Source organism: Podarcis vaucheri, assembly GCF_965113315.1.
Source record: "Podarcis vaucheri genome assembly, chromosome: 16".
Taxonomy (NCBI): Eukaryota; Metazoa; Chordata; class Lepidosauria; order Squamata; family Lacertidae; genus Podarcis; species Podarcis vaucheri.
In genome coordinates this window covers 11,368,541-11,396,359 of record NC_138754.1, presented here as the reverse complement: position 1 = coordinate 11,396,359, position 27,819 = coordinate 11,368,541, and the positions used below count along the sequence as shown (strand labels likewise).

Genomic DNA, 27,819 nt, shown 5'->3' with positions numbered 1-27,819 from the left:
CGTTTCCATGGCGACGGAAAAGGTGAGAGTGGCAAGTCGGGCGAAGCAAAAGCTGGCTGTGACGCTACCAAAACAACAAAAGGAGCCTAGGGAGGATGAGCTGCGCACGCGCAGGTCCCGTCAGTCCGTCGCCTGCGCGCGCGGGGCCCGAAAGGCGTGCCAGCGCCTGCGCGTTGGAGCCGCGCGAAGCCGGCCTCGGCCGGGCAAAAGCGCGGAGTGCGGCGGGGAGGGGGGAGGAACAAAGATGGCGGCCCGTGCTGCAGGAGTTGTTGTTGCCATGGCGTCCTGCAGGAGGTGAGGCCCACACACCTGAACTCCTTTGCGGCGCCGGGGGTCTGTTGCGGGACGGGGTGGGGTTTGAGGGCTGGGGGGGGGGCGAGGGCCGTGGGCCGTGTAGCACGAAGGGTTAAGAAGAGGGGGCTTCTAAAGGCTCGGTTAAAAGGATGCTCTGGGGGCTCCTCTCCTTATTTGAGTCGTGGGGCCGGCTGTGGGTCTGCATGGGGGGCACAACGCGACACAGGTAAGGCCCACCTGCCTAAATGGTGTCTAGCGCAGGCGACATGCACACGCTGTGCCTGTATAACGCGAGGGGAGGGGGAGGGCAGGGAGCACAATTTGACATTATTATGTAATCGCGGCATAATAATATGTGGGGTGAGTCTTGACGGGGTGGGGTTGGGGTTTGTGGTTTTTATTTGGGGGGGACTTCTCTGCCCAGGGTCCTCGGTGAAGGGGGTGGGGAATGGGCTTCTCATGGGGGCTCTGGGCTGCGAAGGAGGAGGGCTCTAGAGGTCGGCAGATGAGGCTGTGCAGCCTAGGAGTTGGGGTGGGATCCTGGTGACAGCAGGAAGACCCCCAACCTCTATGGAGTAAGTAGGTCTGAAGTGTGGCCTGGAAGTAAAACAATTTGGGGGGGGTGTTCTGGGTGTCAGTATATTTTTTATGGCACTGGCCTTCAGCTGGTGGGTTCGGGGACCCCGCTAGTGGGTCACGGCTTGTTCCAAGGTGGGTTGCAGCAGGAGCATGGACATCATGCAGATACACGGTAAAATAGTGGGGAATGGGTCCTGAAATGTATGGATGGGTTGAAATTGGGTCCTGGGAGTGAAAAGGTTGATGACTACTGTTTTATGGGATGCATGGACAAGGGCTACTAGGAGGCTGCCTCTTGAGAAGGACATCCTGGCGAGGGCAAAGCCAACTTCATCTGTCTGCCAGTTGAGGATCAGCTGCTCCAGTCCTTGATTTTCCTCTTCCCTCCTCATTCCATTTTCCTTTCACATTGTCTCTATTGAATTGTGAGCTAGAGGGCAGATATTGTCTTATCCTTTAATTTACAAACAGTGCTTAGAGAAATTTAGGAGCTTTGATAATGATGATAATATAGGTTTTAAAATAGGGAAGGTATGGACTGTCTTTTTAAATGGGAAGATGCACCCCAAATCAGAAGATGGATTTGTGTTTTAGGTGTTTAGATGTGTTTTAGGTGTTTAGATATATTATTGGGTTGTATCCAGGGTTAGTTCTTCCCATAGAAATGAATAGGCATGGCTAGTTCAGTTCCATTTCAATGAATCTACTCTGAGTAGAAGTTGGATAAAAACCTAGTATTTAAATTGTGTATGGCAGTGTCATTATCTGGCTTTATGGTGTTTATGAAGATTTGGTCAAATTGACAGAAAAGGATAGAGCTATGAGTGTCTCTTTGCTGCTGCAAGATATGGCAGTAGTAAAGATTTGAAGGATTTATTTTAAATGGTGAGGTGGAGGCCACCAGGTGTCATGGCTTCAAACAGGGTTAGACATATAGGAGAGGAGAAGGCTGTTGAACTTCCATATCCAGTAGAGGTGGAGAACCTCTTAGGCCCTCCATATGTCATTAGACTACAACTTCCATCATCCCTGATCATTGTCCATGCTTGCTGAGGCAGGCAGAAATTGGAGCCCAGCAGCATCCGAAGGGCCACAGATTCCCCATCCATGATGTACGGGTTGAGACTACCTTTGAATTCCCAATGCTGAGGACAAACATGAGGGGAAGATTGTTGCTGCTTTGTCCCTGGATGATGGAAGCTTTCTGGGGGGACCTGGCTGGACAAAGTTTGTACTGGAGAACTGGACCTTTGCCTGACATTGATGGGCATGCTCCATCTCTCCCAATAACGTTTTGCATGTCAATGAAGCTTTGGAACTCCCAGGCGATGTCTTGTTTTCCATTTCAGCCACAGTGAAAAGAAGCAATAGAGCAAAGGAAAGATATGAGGGCCAGTGGTGGTTGTCCTCAAGGATCACATCTGTGATCCTGCAGATGTTAGACTCCAACTCCCATCTTCCCTGGCCATTGGCCATGCTAAGAGTTGGATTCCAGTTATGTCGCGGGGGAGCGGGACACAGATGTTGACCGGCTGATAATAAAGAGAACTCTGGGATTTTTGTGTATGTAAATAATAAGCTTCTAGAAACCAAGGGGAAGTGCTTTTGTGCTTGAAGCCTGCTTGTGGGTTTTCCCACAGGCAATTGGTTGGCCACTGCGAGAACAAGATGCTTCTTTTGTTCTTCTTTTGTTTTTCATAGAATCATAGAATTGTAGAGTTGGAAGGGACCCTGGCAGTCATCTAGTCCAACCCCCTGCAATGCAGGAATCTCAACTGAAGCATCATTAGATGGCCACCCAACATTTACTTTAAAACCCCCAAGGAAGAAGAGTCCACCACCATCTGAGGGACCGACACAATTTTTGTTCTTCTGTTGCATCTCCAGTGCCAGTCTCTATTCATTCCTCTATCCTCTGTGTCCCTATGAATATTTTAGAATACTATAAGCAAAGGACCACTCAGGCTTTTTCAGTGTCATTTATGTAAATGGGACTCTCTGTATATAAGTAAATGAGAATGTGTTGAAATTCTGTGTGCCGAGAAAAGCTAGATTCTATAACCGTGGCAGAAATTATGCTGATAATACATTTGCATATTCTTTTTTCATCTGCTTTCTCTTGCTTCTGCTGTGTAGCGACAAATAACTATACCGGTTACAGAATCTTCTCTTCCCCTGCTTGCTTTCAAGTCTTACTTTGCAAAAAAGGAAAGGCTTTTCTGAAGGCTAGCTCTTTACTTTGATCCCCTATTCTGTGATTGGGTGGAATTCGTGTGTCCCAGCCTGTTTCCTGTGTGGCTCTTTAGGTCTCAGTGGGTCTCAGTGGGCATCGCTCTGTCTCCCATAAGAAGAGACCTGTTGGATTGCACTAAAGCGGGGGTGGGGGCAGGACCTTGTGACCTCTGCATGTTGTTGGACTGCAGCTCTCATCTTTGAGTCCAGTATCCTGCCTTTCCCAGTGACCTGCCAAATGCTCCGCAGTCTGAGCATGAAGGCACCGGTCCTCTGCTGCTTATTTTGTTCCTCAAGTCTGCATAATTCATGTAACTCCCATAGTTCTGCTTAAGCAGGCTTTTTGAATTTGACACAGAAAATTGGTTTCCCCCTGTTTTTAAATATGTCGCTCAGAATCTTGTTGCCTCTGTAAAGACCTCCTTGAGTTCTGATTTCCAAAGAATTGTGTTTTCCAAAAGAATTGTGCCAGGAATGCAGAAGAAATCCCCTTTGGCCAATGGTAGCAGAGGAAACTGGGGGAGAACCTCAAAAGAGCTCTGGCCAGCAGCTCTCTGACGCTCACAAGCAGCACAAGGAGGCAATAGACCTTTAGCAGCTGGTATTCAGAGGTATGGGACGCGGGTGGCGCTGTGGGTAAAAGCCTCAGCGCCTAGGGCTTGCCGATCGAAAGGTCGGCGGTTCGAATCCCCGCGGTGGGGTGCGCTCCCGCTGCTCGGTCCCAGCGCCTGCCAACCTAGCAGTTCGAAAGCACCCCCGGGTGCAAGTAGATAAATAGGGACCGCTTACCAGCGGGAAGGTAAACGGCGTTCCGTGTGCTGCGCTGGCTCGCCAGATGCAGCTTTGTCACACTGGCCACGTGACCCGGAAGTGTCTCCGGACAGCGCTGGCCCCCGGCCTATAGATGTGAGATGGGCGCACAAACCCCAGAGTCTGTCAAGACTGGCCCGTTCGGGCAGGGGTACCTTTACCTTTACCTTTATTCAGAGGTATACAGCCTCTGAACTCCACTAGCCTTCGTGGCTGCTACCCATTCACAGACCGGTCCTTCATGAATGCGTGCAAATGCCTTGCAATACCACCTAAAGTCATGTAACTACACAATGCCCTAAAGATGTTTGGCTGATACCACTGTGGCAGAACTTTGGGACTGGGGGCCGAATGTGGCCCTTCAGGCTTCTCTGACTGGGCCAGGTTGCCTCTGGCTTGCCAGGATGGAAAGATGTGTGACCTTTGCGTGGCCTACTATACAAAGTAAGGGTTGCACCCATTGCTCTGCCCAGTTTACCACTGACTCGGCCCTGACACTGGCATGTGGCCCCTGGAAGATGCCGCATGAGAGAATGCGGCCCTTGGGCTGAAAAAAATGCCTGACCTCCCTGCCCTATGGAGTGTTTGTGATTTTTTGGTCAACCTTTAGGGGTCCTGGTTGTTGGAATAAAATGTCTCATTTAGGTAAGTAGATGCACATGAAGCTTAATTCATGAAATAATTTAGATGCAAATGGGAGTGAGCAGCGACGCTGCCTATTCCCCCTTGCTGCTCTCGAAGCTTGGAACTCCTCCCTAAATATGTACATGGCGCCACCTCTCCTCCCTTCCTTCGAATCACTTCTCAAAATTAATCCTTTTCTAAGGGATTTTTCCTCCTGAATTCCTCTTTCCAACTTTAACCAAGTTTTAGGCCGATGTAACTGCGTCTGCCCACAGTTTCTCCTCCCTTCTTCGTTTCTCCCATTGTCTGTTTTGGATTGGAAGCTCCTTGCAGGCGGGCACCTCTCTGCACACCTCTCTGTGACTTACTGTACCCCAGGAGTGGGAAGACTATGGCCTTCCTGGTTTTGCAGAACTACAAGCCCCCTCATCCCTGACCACTGGCCATGCTGCCTTTGGCTGATGGAAGGGCCACAGGTTCTCTGGTGCTCAAAAGCTTCCACTGACTGGCCATACTGGGCCAGGTTCAAGGCTCTTAACAACTTGGACACCTCAGGGTCCACCTCTCCCTTGTATCCCTGCCCGGTCACAGAGGTATTCAGGGGAGTCACTGTTAGTGTTAGTCCCCCCCCCCCCATGGCTCAGTTGCGCAGCATTTGGTAATGTGGGCCCAGTTTTATGGAACCTTCTTCTGGCCCAAGGCCTGTTGAACGTCTGTGCCTTCTTAGCTGGGTTAAAAAATAATAATAATCCAACAGGTGTTTTAATTTAATTCTGATTTTGTAATTTTAATTGGGTTGAGATTTTTGTGTGCTGCACAGAGATGATATAATGGAGAGCTATATAAAATGTCTAAGCAAATGAATAAAAATGTGAAGGAAACACCCATTATGTTACAGGTACTCCCAGCCAGGTGGCCTTAGGCTTTGGTTTCCAAGGTTTTGACAATCTGCGTACCTCCAGAGCTCCTTTCACTCCGTCCTTGGAATGACGAGAACTATTAAACCTGTATCGCAGAAATAAAGCCGAGGTTCTCGGGAAGCCAAAAGCTGAGCTGAATCCTGCATGGTGTTTACAGACTATGCTCACCCTTGTTTCTGAGGAATTGGAGTTAAGATGTGGCCTCGGTTCCCCCCGAGATGCAGGGAAGCGCTTCCCTTTCCATTGGGACCGCCTATCCTGGAATCTGGCTGTGGGGAGCATCTCTGAGTAAAAGTGGAGAATTTTACCAGTTTTCCTTTGCTGTTTTTTTGTCTTGCAGGGCATCTGCCAAGAGGAGCCCTCCTGCGGTCGGCCACCTCTGTGAGGTGTGAGCCAGGGGCCGGCGGGGGTGAGAGTCTAGCACTTTTTGAGAGGTGCGTTTCCAGCTTGCTGGGCTGGGGTCTTTGTGCTGCTTGGCTTTGTGCCTGTTGAGTGCCTGTTTTGAAGGGCTAAAAAATTTTCGTGCTTTTATTAAATTAGAAACTGGGATTTCCCAGGAGTCTGTATGCTCAGTCCTCTGAACTGACCTTTTTCCACAGTCTCTTGGTTTAATTGCTGCATTGTTTTAATGTGTATTTTGCTTAAGGGTGTCTATATTGTAAGGTGATTGTGTAGTTTAATTAGGAATGTTTCTACTTCAGTGTTTTGTTTATACACGGTAAAAAGCACAGAAGCCTATTCTGAATGTTAAGTGGTATATAAAGTTGTTAATAACTGATTCTATCCAGCTAAATCCTACTCAGAGCAGATGTACTTAAGTCAATGGACAAATTAGTAATAGCTATTTATTTATCGGATTGGCTCCAACCCAGTATTAATAACCAGTAGCCTCATATTTGGCATTGCTCTGGAATGATAAGGAACCAAAAAAGCAGTGCAGCTCTGAAAGGTTCAGTCTGCTATCTTGATTCCAAATGATGCCCAGCTGTATTCAAACGTAGACAAAAGCCTGGTCCTTGAGCTCTGGAGGAACCATTATGCCAAATTTGGTTATGATATCTTAGCAGGTATCCGAATGCACAGCCAACAAACATACAATGGTACCTTGGTTTAAGAACAGCTTAGTTTATGAACAACTTGGATTAAGAACGCTGCAAACCTGGAAGTAGATGTTTTGGTTTGTGAACTTTGCCTTGGAAGCAGAACATGTTCCGCTTCCTGCTGAGTGTGTTCCATTTGTAAATTGAGTCCCATGCTGCTATGGGAAAGCATGCCTCGGTTTCAGAACGCTTTGGTTTAAGAACGGACTTCCGGAACGGATTAAGTTCGTAAACCAAGGTACCACTGCATTTCAAAAACGTAATGTGAAGAAACAGACCTGACCGTTTCCCCACTTCCTGCTTTTGTTGCTTTTCTCCCCAGGGCCCTCCTCTATCTCCTCTCCGCAATGCCGCAAGCCTCCGAGCACCGCATGAGCCGGGCAAGAGAGCAGTCGGTCATCACCTCTCAGCCGAAAGCCACCTCCAAGCTCCCCAATGGACACCGAGCCCCGAGCCAAGAGCACCGTGGCTGCTCCTCCGCCGCCTCCTCCAACGGACTTTCCGTGGCGTCCAAACTGCGCCCGTTGCCGCCCAGGCCGAACCCTCTGGATGACAGGGGCAAGAAGCTGGAGCTCGACCGAGGCCGGGCCTCCAAGCGCAGCGACACACTGCGCGCCTCTCGCCGCGGCCCCGTCAAGGCAGACCACGCCCTCAAGGTGCCCGGCTGCCCGCAGGCCGGCACCATCTCCGGCAGCGCCTCCTTCACAATGCCACCCGGCGTCCTCCTGGGCGGGCCGGACTCGGACCGCCGGAGCGGCAACCTGCTGCGCTCCAAGTCAATCAGCATCGGCGACCTGAGCCAGTCCGGCAGCCGCGGGGAGGAGCAGTTGACCGCCATGCTGAACCGGCTTGCTCTCCGGGACCGCAGCCCATCGTGCAGCCACAAACACGGCCTGGGCGCCCTGGCCCTGAAGAGGAGCTCGTCTCTGCGGAGAGTCAACATCACCCCCGGGGCAGATGGGAGGCCGTCGCCCACGCTGCTGTCCGTCCGCACGGAGAGCTGCCCCAGGACTCGCGCCCTCGACCCGCAGGCCACGGAATACGCTCGCTCCCAAGACGTCCCGGTATCCACCAGCCCACCCCAGAGCAAGGGCCCTGTTCCGAGCAGGCTGGAGGAGAAGGCCACAGCTGTAAGGGACTGGCAAGGGGTGCCCAGCAATGATCCTCTTTGGGGGAATGGAGGGCTCCAGGCTTTACAATAGGGTACACGGTGTGAAGAAAGTAGATAGAAGGAACTTTATTAACCTTAGAATCCAGGGCTGTCTAGGAAACTGATTGGCAGTAGATCCAGGGGCAAACTGAAGAAAGTAATTTCTCTTCAGCACATGTAGATTCACTTTTGGCATCTCTGTATTTAAGCAGTTGCCTGGGAGTTGTAGGCACGAAGGAATTCCCTGTGGCAGAAGGGTCCTAGATTCCTCTTCTGTCCTGCACCCGTCACCTTTGTCCCTCCTCAGCCAAAATACTTTGCAGAATGTTTTCCCCTTCCTCCCCCTGTCCTTCCTGGCTGCTAAGAATCCGGTGTCCTGGGTTTGCATACTAGGCATGGAGGACCAGCCTCTTAGCAAGCTAGTGTTTAGAAAACAAAGTGTGGGATACTTACTATTTATTCAATTTATATTCCGCCCTTAATCCAAAGATGTCAGGGTGGTTCAAAAGGGGGGGAAATGCAGGATAAAAGCAAAAAAATAGGTAGTTAAAACCAAAATGAAACAATAACTCCCCACCCCAAGAAACACATTTACAAGCCATAACTTTTGTGGCACTATGGGGACTACGTTGCCGTGAAGTGCAGTCACAGTTGCCATTTTGGTTTGTCTTAAAGCAGGATTGGTGTAACCTGTGTCCCTCCAAATGCTGCTGAGTTCCTGCTTCCACCCTCCCTGACCATTGGCCATGCTGGCTGGGGCTTACTCTGGAGAGCCAGAGGTTCCCACTCCCTCCTTTAAAGGAAGGAGAGAAGACAAATTTGTGGATGACTTTTGTTCATCTCTTGATCGCCTGATAAAGCTCCCATGTTCAGTAGCAGTATACCGCTGAATACCAAATGCTGGGGACAGCCTGTTGCCTTCACAACCTGTTTGTGGGTGCCCCAGCATGAGCCAACTTCTCTCTCTCCTCTCCTGGTGCATCCCCAGGGTGGAGGGTGGAGTTCTGGCCTGACTCCCACCACCCCCAAAAAATAATTGCCCCAGAGGGTTCCGTGAGCAGAAATGGACTCTCGCTGGATTTCACTTGATGTTTATGCTGTCGGCTCCCGCTAGTTTTTAACTGCTTTGTTTCATGTTCCTCCCAGGCAGACATGCACGCACGCAGGACTCTCCTTGGCAGGCGGCTAAGTATCTCTAACAGAATAGACAGCCACAAGAGTTCCCAGCATTCCTTGGGGGTGAGTCTGTGGGGGGGGGAGCGCCATAGTCGTTAAGCTGGTTTTAAGTGGCTCAGCTGCATTAGACACACTTAAGTGGGTTTATCGGCCATGGAACCTTGCGGGTTGTGCTTCGGCGAGTCGGACAGAGATCCTTCTCTGAGAATTCGCAGGAAGCCACCACCAAAGGAAATTTAGGGGGACTTGTGGTAGTTTGCCGGGTTTAGATTTGTGGCATGTGAACTTCCCTTATACTGCTAAGGCAGAATGCTGGCCCATCTAGTTCAATATTGTCCGCAGTAACTGGCAGCAGCTCTTTGGGATTTTCCATCCCTACCTGGAGATGTCTGTGTATAAAAGCAGATGCTCTACGCCTCTGAACTATCCCTCCAAAAGAATAATAACCATTGAATAGGTTCCTATAGAGCTGCCCCTAGCTGTTCGCTTTCCCCTTTGCCTCACAGGAAGGCTGCCTCTGTATCCTTCATATCAATTACTTACAGTCCTGTAAATACTGGCAGATGGCCAGCATGGATCCGGTTCCCCAGGGCAGGAGGGTGGAGTTCTGGCCTGACTCCCACCACATGCCAGCTGCTGGAAAATGAGACAGCACAGGCATGGCTCCTTGCAGCAAGGCGCTTTTGGTGTCGTTCGGGTGGCAGTGAGAAACTTAGGAAGCCTCTGTATACAGAGTCATTAGTTGAGTTTTATCTGCACTGACTCTTGAGGGCTTCAAGCAGTTGACATTCCCAGGTCTACTTGGAGAGGCCAGAGATTGAGCCTGCAACCAAGGCAGATTCTCTGCCACTCAGCTACAGCCCTCCTCCCTCTCAGCAGTGGTCCAGACAGAGAGGAGGGCATAAGAAGCTGTCTTCTACTGAGTCAGACCATTGGTCCACCTAGCTGCTCAGTATTGCGTATACTCACTCCAGGATTTCAGGCAGGGTTCTCTCCCAGTCCCACCTGGAGATGCTGCTGGGATTGAACCTGGGACCTTTTGCAAGACAGATGCTTTCCCCATTGAGCTATGGCCCTTCCCCAAGGGTTGTTGGCTGTTCATTGTGCTGTCACCCACACACATGGTTTTCTTTTCCTTTTTCTGTTTATTGCATGGTGAAAATCAGTGAAGCTTTTTGTGGACAAACGCCGTCTCAAGGAGCAGCCTCTGCACAGTTGCATTGCAAGCTGCTTCCCCTGGTCCATCTGCCCCTGTTGGAGCCATCTCAGGAGATGCCTCCTTGTGGCCTCTTCAACACTTGAAAGCAGGAGGCAGATGGGAGGGAGGGAAAGGAGACTTTTCTTTGGTGATAGCCTATCGAAAATCACATTTGTTTCCATAGAAACAGATGCATGGAACAAAATGTATAGAGTTAGCAGATGTCTCCCCTAAATCTTTTCTGTGAGTGCAGGGACCGTCTTTTATTAGAGGGGGTGGGGATGGCTTAGGGGAAGGCACGTTCTCAAATGTGCCCATTTTCTTCCACTGCTATCCCAAGCTGGCAGCCCTTTTGCTGAACCTGGACTGATTTGGGGGTGAAATGTCCACGCCCAGCTCCTAGCTCACTATCTGCACCCGGTTCCCCCGGCTAGTCACTCTGGTCGACTCAGGTGCTGACATCTTCCAGAGTTGTAACGGCTAATTAATTCCCTGGGGCAAGGATTCACTTGCGCAGTTTTTATAGGTCTGTGTAACTGTCCGACTTGCCCTGCTCAAGGTAGCTTTTGGGGAACGTCCCACTGTGCCAAGGTGGGTTGGCCCACTGAGAAGTCGCCCGAAGCAGTTACCCGCTGGCTCTCGGGGCTTTTCTCGAGGACGCTGCGGGGGCCTCTTGGGGAAGCTGCTAGCCGTAACCCTGGTCACCCTGAGCTGTGTATATTTGCTTTGGTTGCGTTTTTATTTTGCCGCGCCGTTCCCTCCCTGGCTCCGCAGTTCTCCGAAAGCATTGCTGCTCCCCAAAGTAGCTCTTCCTGCTAATTAATCCCGCCGAGATGAGCCTCGAGGAGGAGCCAGGAATAGCCAGGGGAAATCGGATCAGCTAATGAGCTGCTGGCTTATAGGGACGTGAGGGAGGGCCCAACAGTCCTTTTCCCCGCTTGGCACCGCGCAGGACGAGGGCTGCGCCTCTTTCTCGCCGGCTCTTCAAGCGGGAAGGGGCAGCGGGGGAGCCATGCCGGGGCTCCAGGGGGCCACTCTGGTGGAGCTGCCCCGGAAGCTGCACCGCACCTTAGCCACCAAACGGGAACTTCATGGCCGAGCGGCGGACATCTCTGAGTCCGTGGTCCACACGGCGGTGATGGGGCTGCTGCTGATGACCAGTGAGGTAACGCCCCCCCCCCCCCAATCTCTCCCCGTTGCTGCCACTAAGTTGATAATGTCTGACACGGCTTCATTGCGTGGCTTTATTGTACAGAGGTGCCCTGAGCCTCTTTCTCCGTATCCTTTACCTTTTACCTTTTTGCTTCTTTGGCTGGATTTATACCATTCCGTTCCATATGGGACAGTTTTCATAGTAATGAAGGATGATTAAGAAACTTGACTATTAAAAAAAGCCTGCTGTTTGCTGGGAGAATTTGAGGAACAGGGAGCTTTGGCCTATGGGACAAGGCTGCAGCTGAGAAGAGCGTGGAGAATGCTTTCCCTTGATTTCATAGTGGATGAGAGCAGCGCTCGTTGAATTATTTGTTTCTGACCCAGTAGTTGCCTTTAATTCTGGCCAGCGACTAGGGACCCAGTCATAATGTTTGTGATGAGATGTTTCCCTCCTTTTCCTCTTCCGCCCACTGCAAGAAGAGGAGAGGACATTTTTAATAGCTGTGTGAAAGAGTTTTTTCTTGGAGGCTCTGCCCTGTGAGAGAAACCTGCATGTGCTGCAGTTTCCTTCTATATTACTAAATTCATACCCCACTTTTTCCTCCCAAAGTTGTCCAGAGTGGAAAACACACAAGCAAGAAAACAATCTGAACGTCTTAAAAACACCACTCCAGTACGGATGCAGGCCTGCTTTTATTGCACCACACAGCTATTTAAAAATGAAGAGGCTTGGTCTTCTTTTGCAGTTGGTCTCTCTGATCTCAAGCTCTTCCTCCCTTCCACCACGAAAAAGGAAATTGAGTAAATCGACCAGTTAGTGATGCTGCTGGGGTGAAGTGGCTGTAGGTCCTGTCAAGGGCCAGTGGTCTAAAGAAGGGGTTGGCAGGATATGTGGGGCTGATGGACTCCAATTCCAGACATTGCTGGACTCCCATCAGCCCCAGCCAGCAACATCTGCAGGGCCACAGTGTCCCCCTTCGGAGTATACAACAACAACAACAACTTCATATGCTCATACAGTTCTCTTACATTGGAAAGGACCATAGTTCAGTTGATCAAGCCCCTCCTCTGCCCTCAGAAGGTTCAGTCCCTGGCATATTTAAGTGGAAAAGATTCTGAAGCTCTAGAAAGGCATGGCAGTTGGTGTGGAGCCTATTGGGTCCTCTGGATGTTGCTCAGCCGCCTCCCATCAGCCCCAGACAGGAGGACCAAGGTTAGGGAGTTGGAGTCCAACAACGTCTGATCCCAAAAACATTTGAAGGGTGCCTGATTCCCTCCCTCTGGAGCTAAGGAAGGATTGGTATCCGGACTCGTTTGGGGGCTTGCAGCTCCTGTTTCAGAACTTCTTGGTTGCAGTCTTAGAAAAATGCCCCAAGGGTGCCTCCCCCCCCCCCAACTTCTTGATTGTGTTCAGATTTCCTTCCTGTCACGGCAAGTCGCACAATATAATTGCGTGTATTTAAATCCTCAGCGGTTACCGCTCAAGCTAACCTGCTTCAGAGCCGCTGTGATTTGCTCACTCCTTCTCTGCTCGAGACGACTAGGTAGGGGAGCTGGAACTCCTCCACAGCTGGAAGGGAGAGGTGGATTGATTTGAGAAGCCTGCAAAAGGAAGCTTGGCCAGAAAGTGCAGTGGAGCGACCCCTAGACCATGGAGAGGAATCATGCTGGGGGTTGGGGAGCTCTGGCAATGACACAAAAGAGACCTGTGCCAGTCTTTGGGTTGGGATGCTCACTCTGTTTGTGTTCTTAAGTACGGATGTATCTGTCCATCCTGCATGTGGAGCCGTGAGATGAGACGAGCCTATTGTTCCTGCTGTCACAACACGCAAAACATCCCTCCCTCTCTGTCTCTCTCGTTCACTCTGTCTCTTGTTTTTGTTTTTTCCAGACGCATCACACTCTCCTGCTGGGCTCTGGGCACATAGGTCTCCGCAACCTTGGCAACACGGTAAGAAGTGGGCGCTTAGCCTCCCCAGCCCCAGGTGAAGAGAACTTTCCCCCCCTGCATAAAGGACTTGTCACAAAGGTTTCTTTTGAAAGGCCCCAACAATGTGCAATTTTTGTTATTCAAAAGATGCCTTAAAATAACCGGTATTGAGAAGTTGAACTTGGTAGGAGGCGAGGTAGCCGTGTCAGACTTGCCACAATGAGCGCAGCAGAGTGATGTCTCTTATTGAGATTGTTGTGCGTGTGTTTTGAAGGAAAGGTGGCAAATCTTTTCTGGGTTGGTGGGTGAGATCTGCACCTTCCCCACCCCTGGAAGGCCACATTTGACAGGTGGGTGGGGTCGCCCACCTGCCAATTGCCTGGATCCGCAGTGGCAATTGCGATGCAGCGCTTTGAAGTCCTGACTTTTGGGACTTCAAAGCGCAGCGTGGGGCTGCTTGAAAGCCCTTTTGCAAACTGCCCCATTTGCTCTTTAAAACTCCTGTTTCAGAGGCCGCATTTGACAACCTGGTAGGCCAAGATCAGCCTGTGGGTTCCCCACCGCAGATGATTTTGACCTTTCAGCTTGTATGATGTGTGCATATTCTGCACGACTGCTCTGTGCCGAGTGCAGAAAACAGGTTTGGAATTCTGCGTCCAGGTGTTGCTGAGGGAGGTGAGGTTGGGTGGTATGCGCCACGAATGTTCTGCACTAAGCACCAAAATCGGACACAGGACCCAGCGTCTTTGGAAACTCAGTAGGGTTTTAGGTGCTGCCTGAAGCCAACTTCCAACTCTGCCGCTTCAGTCCCTGTTCCTAACCCTTGATCCCCATCTGGAAGTTGTGGGGGCCTAGCAACAAGGACATACACACAGCCAGCAGCTGTGCCAACCTCAGCATAACTAAGAGCATACGCTGTGGTTGGTTGCTCCAGAATGGCAGCACACGCCTGTTTCCCACCACCACCAGGAGGGGAAAAGGGGAGAGCATGGAATTGAAGTCAAGGATTGCTGGCTAGGAATATGGGTGTTTTATTGCATTCTGCACTGGAGCACTCGGTAGCTGATGTGCAGTTCACAGTTGTTCCCCCTCCTGTCCAGGCACTGACTCACCCCAGGCCTTCTTTGCTCCAGCAAGGTTTCATTTATTTAAAGGCATTTGAAAACATCTTGTTTATTACAGTTGTACCTTGGATCCCGAACGCCTTGCAAGTCAAACATTTTGGCTCCCAAACGCTGCAAACCCGGAAGAGACTGTTCCTGTTTGCAAACTATTTCTGGAAGCCAAATGTCTGACGGGGCTTCCGCAGCTTCTGATTGGCTACAGGAGCTTCCAGCAGCCAATCAGAAGCCGTGCTTTGGTTTCCAGACGTTTTGGAAGTCAAACGGACTTCCGGAACAGATGCTTTTCGACTTCCAGGTTGTGAATGTATTATTATTCACTAAACAGTGTGCAACATAAAAACAATGGGTTGTAGCCAATGCAAATTCTATTCAGAGTAGACCCGTTGAAATTAATGGACCTAAATTATGTGTGTTGGTTTTTGAAATAATTGCTTACTGTGATTTCAAGAATAAGGAAATACATCCGTGGAGGAAGTTACCTGTTGAATAAAGTACTGTATATATCCGTGAATAAGACAATTTGTTTCCCCCCCCAAAAAATGTCAAAATTTATGGGGTGTCTTATACACGGATAGTGCCGAGGGTGTACTGCCGATTGGTTGTTGCCACGAGCAGGAATGTTTCATTGGTGGTAGGGATGTTGATTTGTGTATGCGGCGAGGGCTGCTCAAAAACTGTGGGCAGTCCGCTCCAAAAAAAGCTGAACAACTGAGGACAGCCGTCCACAAAAAAATCCTCAACAACTGTGGGGCACCCCCCCCCCCATTTTCTTAAACCTGAGTCCCCAAAAGGGGACTTATACATGTCTTATACATGGGGGCATCTTATGGATGGAAAAATGCGGTATGTTGATACAACTGTATTACACAATTATACTTCCCTCAGTCAGCAAAAAACCGTTTGCAGAGCCTCTGTAACATAACTAAATGAAACAAAACTAAATCTCCTGCCATGTTGGTTCTCCCCCCTCCCCCTGAGTTGGACCAACATTGGATAAACCCCAATGGGAGGGGGGTTTATTCAACTTGTTTTTGCTCAGAGTAGACCCGTTGAAATTGATGGCAAAGACTAAGTAACGGCATTCTGTAATACAGGAGTAAGGACAGAAAATGTCTCGTTTTCAAGTCCCCGCCCTGTGATGTTCTGCAGGGTGCTGTGTTGGAGGTAGAATTTTCCCAGCCGATTTAAAGGTTCTCCCGGGACTGTACAGGGGCAGGTGACCTTTCAGGTAGCTGCATCCTGTGTGTCTACACACCATCCCTTTTGGGGGAACGGGAATGCTGCAGGCCATGATGATACCCCCATTGTATCTCCCCCTCCAGTGCTTCATGAATGCTGTGCTTCAGTGCCTGAGTAGCACCAAGTCCCTGCGGGACTACTGCCTCCGTCGGGAATTCCGGCAGGAACAGCCCAGCGCTCTGCGGACCCAGCAGGAGCTGACTGAAGGTAAAGGGGGGAAGCGGAAAGACCCTGCCCTGCTTTTTCTGTTGTTGTTTTCCCTCCCGTCGGCAGAGTCGCTTATGTAACCAGATCACTGTCTGAACGAGCTTCAGCTAAAAAGGATCCTTGTAGTGAGCCAGCAATCTAAATTGGTCTCTGGAGGGCCTTAATCCAATCCCGGTTGACCACTATTATATAAGTACCTCTGCCTTGAACAAAGTATTATATAATTAGAGGACCTAATTCCAGCACTGTCCTGTCCTGTCCCTTTCTCACCTGCGAGGTATTCATAGGCCACCGTCTCTGGCCTTCACCTTGCAAACGTATTACAGGAAACACCTAAATAAATATTGTGGGACAAACTGCCCAGTCTTATAATCCACAATTTTGGGGTGGGGGGGTGGAATGGTGGGACAGGGAGAAGATTATGAAAGTCACGCCAAAGGGAGTGGGCATTTGATATTGTATTGTGTTTGTACATCTTTTTCCATTGCCCCAGGCCCTCCTCTGACCCCCTTGGTAGTTTTCCACCAACAGTATCTTTGGGCCTGTCCTGTTGGGAGGGAGAGGGTCTAGGGATGAGTTCTGCCTCTGCCACAGTCTTCCCTGTGCGGCCTCGGACAGGCCACCTACCTAACTCCAAGCCCCAATTCCTCATTTGTAAGACAAAACCAGGAATGGTAGCATATTTGCCGTGTTTCGAGGAAGAGGAAGCAAAACGAAGTTTGCTGAGTGTTTTCCCCAGTGTAAAAATGGAGAAGGAGAAAGGGAACAACTCCTTTATTTTCTTTTTTTGTGGCTCTTCATTCTCCAGCCTTTGCAGATGTCATTGCCACTTTATGGCACCCCGATTCCACGGAGGCCGCCAACCCCAGCCGCTTCAAAGCCGTCTTTCAGAAATACGTGCCATCCTTCACAGGATACAGGTGAGGCAAGTTGGGGTGCCCATTGCCTTATCCCTGCCCCAGTGCGGTTGCACATTTCTTACCCACCCCAACATTTCCCCCACCCCGGCCTGCCCAACACGTCTGCCTTTCTTCCTTTTCTAGCCAGCAGGACGCTCAGGAGTTCTTAAAATTTCTCATGGATCGGTTGCATGTGGAGATTAATAGGAAAGGGCGCAAGACTCCCAGCATCCTCTCTGACGCCAAGCGACCCTCAGTACTAGAGGACACGGACACCTTGAGGTGAGTCCAGCTCACGTGGGCGGAAAATGTGCAGAAGAAACTGCTCTACAAATTGGAGCATGCTTCTGTTTTTTAAAGGGGGGAGGGCAGGGATTGAACCTGAGACTTTTGGCTTGTGAGGCGGGTGCTCTACCACACAGCTACAGTTCCTCCCTGAATGTGTCAAGCTGCTGTATACCAAGTCATCTATCCCAGTACAGTCAAGTTGCATCATCCGGGCATTTTACTTACACAAATTCAGCTTTATGTGCCCAGCTGCGGCTCCATTCTGCCTCCATCTCTCTCTCTCTGCTCACCTCCCTCCTCCTACCTTCTTCTGCTCACTTTCACATAGAGGAGTGAGGGGAGACAGCAGAAACATGGGGAAGGCCTCCCCATGGGACTTCCTCACCACCACCAGCCAAATGAAAAGTAATTTTGGCTATGTATGGTTTTCACGTATATATGCAGCACCTGGAACTACGCCCTTGCATGTGATGCAACTTGACTGCATTGTCTGCTGATAGTGGCTCTCCACAGCCTCAGGGTTTTGGCAACCCTGCTATCTAAAAGCTCTTATGTTTTGCTACTGTTTGCAGTCATATCTCGGGGTGAAGGCGCTTCAGGTTAAGCCTTTTCGGGTTGCGCTCTGCGTGTTACTTCCGGGTTTCGCCGCTCACGCATGCGCAGACGCTCAAAATGACGTCCACACATGCACAGAAGTGGCGAATCACAACCCACGCAGACGCGGGGATGTGGGTTGTGTTCGCTTCAGGATGCGAACGGGGCTCCGGAACGGAGCCCATTCGCATCCAGAGGTACCACTGTATGTAAAGAGATTGTTTGAATGATGCCAGTTTCTACTATTGACACAATATATGCCACTTTTCAGCCAAATGTGACCCCCAAGTCAGCTCACAAGAGAATAGATACACAAACGCCAACACAAATGATAAAAATTCAAAATAATTAACATTTGAAGAGTGTTTGACTACCAAAGAGGCAAAGAGCATTCCCCACGCAAAAAAAATTGAGAGCAAGGTCAAATCTTTAAGCAGCGGCTCCTCCTTATAAGAGTCCCAGTTAGGGGGCAAGGCAGGTGGAAAAGCTTGCTCGGGATGATTCCAGGAGTCTTTCCCACGACTGGAGAGCCTTGGAATTGGATCTGGAACTGCTATATTCAAAGTGCAGCCTCTGCTACTGCTTTATGGCCCCCTCCCCTAAACACCACCTCAGAAGAGGAGATAATGCTAGAAGGGGCTTCCCAAGGAAGTTGAATGTTGGAAGATTCAGGGCAGACAAAAGAAAGTCCTTCACGCAATACAGAGAGTTAACCCGTGGAACTCACTCCCACAAGACGAGTGGTGGCCAGCAACTTGGATGGCTTTAAAAGAAAATTAGGCAGGTTCATAGAGGAGAAGGCTCTCAATGGTTGCTTGCCGCAGTGTCTGTGTTCTCCCTCCACCATCAGAGGCAGTTGCTGGGAAGCACAACTGAGGAGAGTGCTGCCATTTTCAGGCTTCCCAAGGGATCTGGTCAGCTACAGTGAGAGCAGGACTTGATAGGCTTTCTGGTCCTGCAGGCCTTTTCTTATGTTCTTACAATGGGCTCATCTTTCCTGGTCCAGTGGCCTGTCCCAGTGCAGGGTGTTTCTGACCGACCTGGGCCAATGTGGTGAACAGTTGGGCCTGACCTCCCAGTGCAGCTGAACTACTAGCAGCGCTCAGAGTGTGTCTAAGCACATAAATGCTGGAGGCTGGGTTTCTAGTCACCGCCTGAATCCTGATTCATACCTGCATCTCCATTGCTCAGTGCAGAGCTTGGATGTGAGAATTGCAATGCTTGGAAAGCGTTTGTGTGTGGAGGAGGTGTTTGATGAAATCTTCCCTGCGGTGACTGGTTGTTGCTTACTTAATAATAATATCTAGCCATTCTGTAGCGCTCCAGTTTTCCAGGGACATTGCAGACATTCTCGGGTAATTTTTACAACGCCCCCGTAACCTGGACTGGTATCGTCACACCCACGTTTCAGAAGGAGTCTGAGACTGGCTTGCCAAAGACCATCTAGTGAGGTTCCTCCTGAGACAGGATTCGAACCAGGAACTTACAGGTTCCCAGCTCAGTTTCTTACCCCCATGCCAACTATCAACTTGCTGCCTCTGAGCTTCCAAAGTTCAGGGGTTGATGGGCCTGCAGTTCACCATCAGTGCCTGGGATTGTAAGCTCATCAGGGGCCTGTTTTGGCTTTCATTCTTTTGCAGTGATGCATTGATACTGTTGTTGCTGAATTAAAATAATAATCGTTTTGCAGGTGGTCTCTGCTTCTGTTCTCTGCCCCAGTAATCAATGCCCCACCTCCATCCAACCCTCTTCTACTTCCTGCTCATGTTGCTCACACTGTCCTCTTGGGTTTCTTTCCTCCTCTCCCCCCCCCAGTGATGACGAACAAGCCAACCAGATGTGGAAGCGCTACCTGGAGCGAGAAGACAGCAAGATAGTAGGTGAGCAGGTGTTGTTTCTTGCACAACCTTGGGCTGCCAGCTCCCATCATCCCTGACAGTTAGCAAGGGACTGATGGGAGATGGGAGTCCGGCAATCCCTGCAGGCCCGCAGGTTTTCCCCATCCCTGCCCTACAGCGTGGGGATGGTCTGAGCCAAGCCATAAGGTCGAAATGATTTGCCTGTGACTAAGCCAGTCTAAGAATCGCCCACCTGGTCACACAGGAACATGAGGGCCACTCGAGGGTAGACCCAAATGCAAATGCCAGTGTGCAACTCCTACAGGGTGCTTTTGATTCCATCTATATCAGCTTGAAATTCTCCCTTGGAGCCAGAACGCATGAGCTGTAGCAGAATGTGCAAGTCAAACACTGTTTGCAAGCTGGCCCACACAGTAACAGAAGCATCTCTCTCTCTCTCTCCCTCCTAGATCTCTTTGTCGGCCAGTTGAAAAGCTGCCTCAAGTGTCAAGCGTGTGGCTACCGGTCGACCACGTTTGAAGTTTTCTGTGACCTCTCCCTGCCTATCCCAAAGGTAGGCTCCTAGTGTCGTCACGGCAGGCTTCAGGGCAGATGCTGTTAAGTGACGGATGAAGCTTCCTTACAGCAAGTCAGATGGCTGGCCTGGCTAGCTCAGAACTGTCCAATAATATGACTGGTATCTTAAGGGATCCTTTTTAACTGGAGAGTTAATCTGGGAATCCTCTGGAGTGTTTTCTCTTTTAACTGGTTAACTGGTTAAAGTATTAGAGTTGTCCCCCTATCCTGTAAGCCAGGAGTAGGGAAGGTGGGACTTTCCATATGTTGCTGAACTCCAGTTTCCATCATCCCTGATGACATTATACTGGCTGGGGATGATGGGAGTCGGAGTCCTTTGAACTCTGGAGGGCCACAGCTTCCCAATTGCTGCTGTGAACCACTTCAAGAGAGAGTTTTTAAAAAGAAAAGAAAAGAAAAGAAAAGGTGGTGATTTTAAAATTAAGATTCCTGGTTGTCATTTTGTGTTTATCTACTGATGAGCAATGTCAGAAATGGGCCACCCAGCTGCCAGTCCCCTGGTGCTACACTGACATCAGGCGATGCTTCCTTTTGAAGCCCCAGTTGTCAGGACTTAGAAGTGAACCGTAGGGCTTTCAAAGCCCCCCACGTTTCTCTTGCAAACTACTGGACTGTGGGCCTTTCATGTAATTTTGCAGTGGCTCAGAAGCAGCAAGAAGGAAAACGGAGTGGGTTTGGCCATCTGAGCAAAGGGACTTGACATCCCCTTGAGCAGGGGAGGTAGGCTGAACTGGGGGAGAAGAGGTTCCTGCTCCCAGTTTCTGGGTACATTTTGGCACTTCCTGGCCTGGCAGTGGGGCAGAGGGACTGCTAGAAGTGGAGATCTTCATCCCTGCTTTTGTTTTTACGTGTGAGCAATGATGTTTGTAAGCCTCCTCGAACATTCAGCCTAACGGATAGGGTGGTGGTAAAGGTGATCTTTCCAACGAAACCCTTGCCCTGATTTCACAGAAAGGCTTCACCGGTGGGAAGGTATCTCTGCTAGACTGCTTCAGCCTCTTCACCAAGGAGGAGGAGCTGGATTCTGAAAACGCACCAGTAAGTTCATTGTGCTTTTCTGCCACGTGGGTGATGGCATTAGCAGTAGACCTGTTTTACTGAATTTGTGATGTCTTTTTGTTGAAATGATAATTTAAATGACACTGTTTGAGAGGTTTTTAAATAAAAAAATCTCCAGTGGTTTATAAAAGCTTTTACAGAAAGCTCTCTCTCTCTCTCTGAGCAGGTGTGTGACAAATGCCGGCAGAGGACCCGAAGCACCAAGAAGTTGACCATCCAGCGCTTTCCCCGCATCCTTGTGCTACGTATCCTTTCTGCATTCTCTCCGCCCCCACCTCCCCAACTTCCCCCAAGAATTGGGAGCCAGTCAGGGCTGCAGCTGGCAGCAGAGCGCCCAAAGTTTTCTGTTTGTATTTTATCTGCAGGTGTAGAAGCCACTTTGCAACCAAAGGTCGCCAAAGTGGCATACAGAAAAATATCAAGTTGAAATCCCAAAAGAATTGCCAACTCAGTAAACTACAAGCAACAATAGCAATTTCTACACTTGTACAATTGTTGTGCTGTAGTATGACTGCGCCACACTGCAGGGAGAAAGTGGCTGCTTAGAACAGTCTGTTAAAAATGTTAAGATGGTCAAATTGGCCTACTTTTCTGGCTGGTTCTGCAGAATTACACAAAGTACTTGTGAAAAGCGATACATACAGTCATACCTCGTGTTACGTTTGCTTCACGTTGCGGCTTTTCAGGTTACGAACACGGCAAACCCGGAAGTGTTTACTTCCGGGTTCGCCGCATGTGCAGAAGCGATCTGCGCGCTTCGCGCATGCACAGTAGCAAACTGTCATGCTACGTGCAGTAGCGGCACTCTACTTACGTACTTTTTGGGGTGCAAACGGCACCCCGAGACAGATTGCGTTAGTAAGTAGAGGTACCACTGTAAATCGAAATCAGATGCTTTCCTGGGTTTCCTAAGGAATTTGGGGTTGGCTTCTGCTGGCCTCTAAATATGACGCCGCCAAGGCTATTCTGGCTTGGGTTTTCTTTCATGAGGAAGCCTCAGGTTATGCTGCGCTGATGTGTGTGATACGGTATCTTGCTCCTTTCCAGTCCTGCTGAGTTTAGGGGGGAAGGCAAGAGGCGTATTCTGCAGCAGTGGGACCAATGGTCAAAGTGCCCTCGCTGCACTCGGCACAGGCAGTACAGTCCTTCTCCAGGTTGAGTCCTGGAGAAAACGATATATAATAAAATAGCTTGCAGTGGCGTAGCGTGGGGGGTGCAGGGGGGGCCAGCCGCACCGGGTTAGGGGGCGCAAATCCACGGGTTAGGGGGCGCAAATCCACAGGTTAGGGGGCGCAAATTACTTACCCCGGGTGCTGACAACCCACGCTACGCCACTGATAGCTTGTGCAAGGTTTTGCAATGCAAGGTGGATGCCAGGAAACTGCTGAACCCCACCTAGTCCCCTAGAACAGCTTGACGCAAGAAGCGACAAATTTATATTTCTTTTTTTTAAAAAATAATGTTTTATTAATTTTCCAATACAATTGTACATTTCTATCCAAATTTTAACACATTATCTCTTTTTGAGCTTCCTTCAGCTTCTCTGATAATCATCCGTATTTATCTCTTCCGTACGCATTCCCTTCGTTTGTATTGCCATTTATTTTCCCTCCCCCTTCTATTTCTTTTGACAATACATCTCAACTTTTACAGTGCTTCTTGAAACCCCACTAGCGTTGTTTGTACATCACAAACATTTTTCAGATATTCTACAAACTTTCCCCAGTCTTCGATGAACTTTTGGTCTCACGCATATCTGATTTTCCCAGTTAGTTTGTCCAGTTCCACATACTCTGTCAGTTTCATTCTCCATTCTCCTATAGTCTGTATTTCCTCTTGTTTCCATTTCTGGGCCAGTAAAATTCTAGCTGCTGTAACTGCGTATTGAAAAAGTTTACAGTCCTTTCTTCTTATTTCATTTCCTGTAATCCCTAAAAGGAAAGCTTCTGGTTTCTTTATAAAGGTATATTTTAACATCTTTTTCAATTCATTGTAAATCGCTTCCCAGAAGCTTTTCACTTTCTTACATTCCCACCACATATGATAAAACGATCCTTTTTTTCTTTACATTTCCAACACTTATTACATGTCTTATACATTTTTGCTAATTTAACCGGTGTGATGTGCCATCTATAAAACATTTTCATAACATTTTCCTCCAATGCCATACGTGCATTAAATTTTAAATTTTCCTTCCACAGTTTTTCCCAATCATCAAATTGGATATTATACCCAAAATCTGATTGTATCATTACCGATTTAAGCTCTTCATCTTTCGTATTCCATTCTAGCAATATTTTATACATTTTTGATAAAATTTTACACTCATTATTTATTACATCTGTTTGAAATTTTGACTCTTTTTCTCCATAGCCACTTTCTTTTATGTCTTTTTTAAACATTTCATTAACCTGAAAATAATGCAACCAATCATATACATATTCTTTAACTTGTTCATATGGTTTTATCTTCCATTTTCCCCCTTCTTTGATTACCATTTCACCATACGTAATCCAATTACCTCTCATATTAATTTTCTTTACACTCATAACTTCTAGCGGAGATAGCCAGTGTGGAACTCTTGGTTCCAATAAATTTTTGTACCTGTCCCATATTTCTATTAACGAATTCCTGAAGATGTGGTTCCCAAAACCTTTGTGGATTTTCTTCTTATCACACCATAAACATGCGTGCCATCCAAATCTGTTATTGAAACCTTCAAGATCTAATAATTCCTTATTTTCTAATTTTATCCATTCCTTTAACCAACATAGGCATATATTTCATTGCCTTTATATCCCACCTTTGCTCCAAGGAGCTCAGGGTGGTGTGCATGGTTGTATGCCAGTGTGGTGTAGTGGTTAAGAGCGATAGTCTCGTAATCTGGGGAACCGGGTTCGATTCCCCGCTCCTCCACATGCAGCTGCTGGGTGACCTTGGGCCAGTCACACTTCTCTGAAGTCTCTCAGCCCCACTCACCTCATAGAGTGTTTGTTGTGGGGGAGGAAGGGAAAGGAGAATATTAACCGCTTTGAGACTCCTTAGGGTAGTGATAAAGCAGGATATCAAATCCAAACTCCTCCTCCTCCTCCTCCTCCTCCTCCTCCTCCTCCTCTTCTTCTTCTTCTTCTTCTTCTTCTTCTTCTTCTTCTTCTTCTTTTCTCCTGACCTGTTTTATCCTCACAACAACCCTGCAAGGTATGTTAATCTGAGAGGCAGTGACTGGCCCCTAAGGTCACCCAGCGAGTTTAATGACCAAGTGGGGACTTGAACCCAAGTCTCCCAGCACTTTTAATTGCTTTTCCATCACAGGCACAGCACAGACATATAAGGATCGTGATTAAAAAGCAGGCTAAACCCATGAGATTCACTTAGATGCACACCTGCCATCAGGTGTAGAATTGAAAGGATGAGTTTACCTTATTTTTTATTAATCCTTTATTTTCAGCATTGATGCCACCTTTAGCCAAAATGGTTTTCAGAGCAGGTTTACAAAAAACAAATACTATCCCTGCCGTGTGGCTCACATTCTTAAAGGACATGACAAACGAGGAAAAAAGAAAGGAGGAAAAAGCAAGCTTGAGTACTTCAAGTTGCAGCCAGCTATATTGGTTCATGTGTTTTTTTTCATCATCGTCAACCACTTTGAGAAACAGATGGTGAAAAGCAGGATATCAGTTTTGAATAAACAAAATTCTTTAACTCACCCTATCCCAGACCTGAACCGGTTCTCCACCACCCGTTACTCCATTAAGAAGTGCTCCGTGTTTGTGGATTTCCCCCTCCAGCAGCTCAACCTGAAAGAGTTTGCCAGCGAAAAGGCCGGTGAGTTGGCGTGCCGAGACTGGGCCAATCCCTCCTGTGCCATCTCGGGGCCTGCCTGCAGGAGAAGGGGAAGTCTGAGCTCCTCCTGTTCTCTCTCCCTGTTCCAGGTACCCCTGTGTACAACCTCTATGCCCTGTGCAATCATTCTGGCAGCGTCCACTACGGCCACTACACAGCCTTCTGCAAGGACCAGTCTGGCTGGCGGGTTTACAACGACTCCCGGTGAGCAAAGAGAAGACGATGGCTTTCCTTTCCTTTCCAAATCTCCACTGCGCTGATTCTAGTCTAGTTCTAAGGAAGCTTTCCTAGATCAAAAGCGAGGGTGTAAACACTCTCCAGGGTTTTGTAGCCCAAACGACGCTGGTCAGGCGATCCAAATTCTGCAACCCGGGTTCGAAATGCGTAATTTCCTTGTTGAGTAATTCTGGGGAGGAGAATTCCCCGGACACTGAAGGCCTCTTCCATGCATCTCATTGGGAGATAGGAAGTAAGACTGTTGGTCCAGATCGCTCAATATTGCCGCGCCTGTCTACTATGGAGTCAGGCGGGTGCTCTCTCCAGGCCTGCCTGGGGGTGGATGCAAAGGATTGAACCTGGAACCTTGTGCATGTTAAACATGCACTGCGCTGTGGCCCATCCTCCCCAAAAAGGAACCTAGGATATATAGGAAGCTGCCTTGTATTGAATCAGACTGTTGGTTCACCTAGCTCAGTGCTGCCTGCTCTGACTGGCAGCAGCCCTCCAGGGTTTCAGGCAGGGGTCTGTCTCTCCCAGCCCTACCTAGAGATGCCCGGGATTGAACCTGGGACCTTCTGCTTGCAAGGCAGCTCCTCTCCCACTCTCATTCAGCCGCACTTGTTGAGGTTACACTCTCTCTCTCTCTCTCTCTCTCTCTCACTTTCAGCTGTTTTGTAGGCATACAGAGTAGAAAAGTCCTTTTTTTGTTCTTAAATCAAACCATGAAGGGCAGGAAGCTGAAAACTGCACCCTGTGTCAGCATTTTCCAACTCTACAATTCTGTGATTCCGCACCTGCTGTGGGATTGTGGCGCTCACCCAGGCCAGCTCTTTTATGGGTCAGAAGTCACTTCCTGAACCCCTCCTGCCTGTGGCCTGCTTCCTTGCACCATAAATCCTGTGCTCTGCTCTGGACCAGGATGCTAATATAATTAGGTAGCTGTACTAACTTAAGTAGCTTAAGACACCTGTTCCTAATGTGTGCCCTGCTTGGCAAGGGTTTAAAGCAGGCCAGGCTGCTGCCTGAACACCCTTGATGCAGCCTTGCAGCCAGCTGCAAAACCATTCAAACCCAAATTCTGCAGTGTGAACAGCTCAGTTTTGCAACCAATGCTAACAACAGCAAGAGGGTTGTATCCAACATAGAGTAGACCCATTGAATTCAACAGGCATGACTAACTAAAGTTCATTGTTTTAATTAGCTGACTCTGAGCAAGAGTGAGCAACCAAAATCTCTGGTTTTCCTCACTGGCACATTTTTTTCCTGCTCTTTTACACGATACAATCCTCTCCTGCTCATTATGGGATGCTGGACATTGGTGCCCTGCCCTCCAACCTCTCGGAGTCTTCTCTGGCCATCACAGTGCTTTCTAAGATTTCTAGCATAGCTCATGTATCGCCACAAAATCAAAATGGCTACAGAAAAATAAGAACCTGGCAATTAGATTGATAAATTATGTGGCACTGTGATTTTGGCTTTCTTCTGTACACTTGGCAGTGGTTATTAATTTTATTTAGTATCCTCTACACACATGGAAGGGATGCGGGTGGCGCTGTGGTCTAAACCACAGAGCCAGGGACTTGCCAATCAGAAGGTCAGCGGTTCGAATCCCTGTGACGGGGTGAGCTCCCGTTGCTCGGTCCCTGCTCCTGCCAACCTAGCAGTTAGAAAGCAAGTCATAGTGCAAGTAGATAAATAGGTACCGCTCCGGCAGGAAGGTAAACGGCGTTTCTGTGCGCTGCTCTGGTTTGCCAGAAGTGGCTTAGTCATGCTGGCCACATGACCCGGAAGCTGTATGCAGGCTCCCTTGGCCAATAAAGCAAGATGAGTGCCACAACTCCAGAGTCGCCCGAACTGGACCTAATGGTCAGGGGTCCCTTTACCTTATAAACATGGAAGTTTACAAAAGTACTGGGCAGGGAGGGGCAGCAGTACAGGCGACGCCAAATTTCCAGTTGGTTCAAAATGCAATTGCTTATTTGACACTGGGAGGAGATCAGATCACTGGGAGGAGATGTGATCTCAATACCATCAGCTTGGGTTATTTACTGGTTTCTAGACTAAATTCAAAGTGCTGGTATTAACTTCCTAGAACCAGCACACCATAAGGCCTGCCGTCTTCCGTGTGACCAAGTCTGAAGTTCATCTTAAGATGCCCAGTTTCATGTTCCTTTACTGTAAGACAGATGTGGGGAACCTGAACGGCAGCTCCTTGTGAGTCCCAGCAGATGGGCAAGGATGATGGAGCAGGGGCAGACTTTCAAATTTCACCAGCGCCCTTTGTGGATCCACCTCTTGCCTTCCAATCTGATCAGTTCAGTACATTAGAGTTGTGGTGTGCTGCTCAGCGTCCAGTGCGTCAGAACTGGTCACTCTGCCTAAATCCGCCTCTGATGGGAGTTGTAGTTCTGCAACATTTGGAGGAGTATTCCAGGCGAGTAAGATGAGCCGGCAAGTAAGGTTTCTCTGCTAATGTGCCATCCTTTCTCTCTCCCCCTCCCCTGCCCCTTTTGCAGAGTGTCTCCCATCAGCGAGAACCAGGTCCCGTCCAGCGAGGGCTACGTCCTTTTCTACGAGCTGGACGACATGCACTGGAAGAAACAGTAATAGTATTGGAACCGAGCACTTTCGGCCCTGCCGCCCCTCTTACCTCATAGAGACTGGTGCTCGGGTCTTTTAAACAAAAAATCATTTTAAAAAAGCGACGATGACAAAAAAAAACAACAATAAAAAAACAAACGACA

At 48.9% G+C, this 27,819-nt stretch overlaps 1 protein-coding gene across 5 annotated transcripts; it reads left to right on the top strand.

Moving 5' to 3' along the window:
* Positions 1-133: 133 nt before the first annotated feature.
* On the top strand, positions 134-27,819 carry USP21 (ubiquitin specific peptidase 21). Of its 5 annotated transcripts, none has more exons than XM_082202194.1 (15): positions 135-294; positions 5,800-5,893; positions 6,882-7,689; positions 8,856-8,948; positions 13,130-13,189; positions 15,615-15,738; positions 16,547-16,658; positions 16,782-16,919; positions 19,335-19,399; positions 19,828-19,931; positions 20,906-20,992; positions 21,180-21,258; positions 24,731-24,838; positions 24,946-25,060; positions 27,592-27,819. In XM_082202194.1, the coding sequence occupies exons 3-15, from the start codon at positions 6,907-6,909 to the stop codon at positions 27,680-27,682; spliced, it is 1,959 nt and encodes a 652-aa protein (XP_082058320.1). In that variant the 5' UTR covers positions 135-294; positions 5,800-5,893; positions 6,882-6,906; the 3' UTR covers positions 27,683-27,819. The 5 variants fall into 5 exon arrangements, with proteins under 5 accessions (XP_082058317.1, XP_082058319.1, XP_082058320.1 ...); XM_082202192.1 differs by lacking the exon at positions 135-294 and adding an exon at positions 730-869; XM_082202191.1 differs by lacking the exon at positions 5,800-5,893 and having other exon boundaries at positions 134-294.

Excerpts from the sequence above, each read along its gene's own strand:
- USP21 (XM_082202191.1), top strand. The coding sequence starts at position 245 with ATGGCGGCCCGTGCTGCAGGAGTTGTTGTTGCCATGGCGTCCTGCAGG. Across the intron at positions 7,690-8,855 it reads TGGAGGAGAAGGCCACAGCT|GCAGACATGCACGCACGCAG; the intron begins GTAAGGGACTGG and ends TGTTCCTCCCAG. Across the intron at positions 20,993-21,179 it reads TGGATTCTGAAAACGCACCA|GTGTGTGACAAATGCCGGCA; the intron begins GTAAGTTCATTG and ends CTCTCTGAGCAG.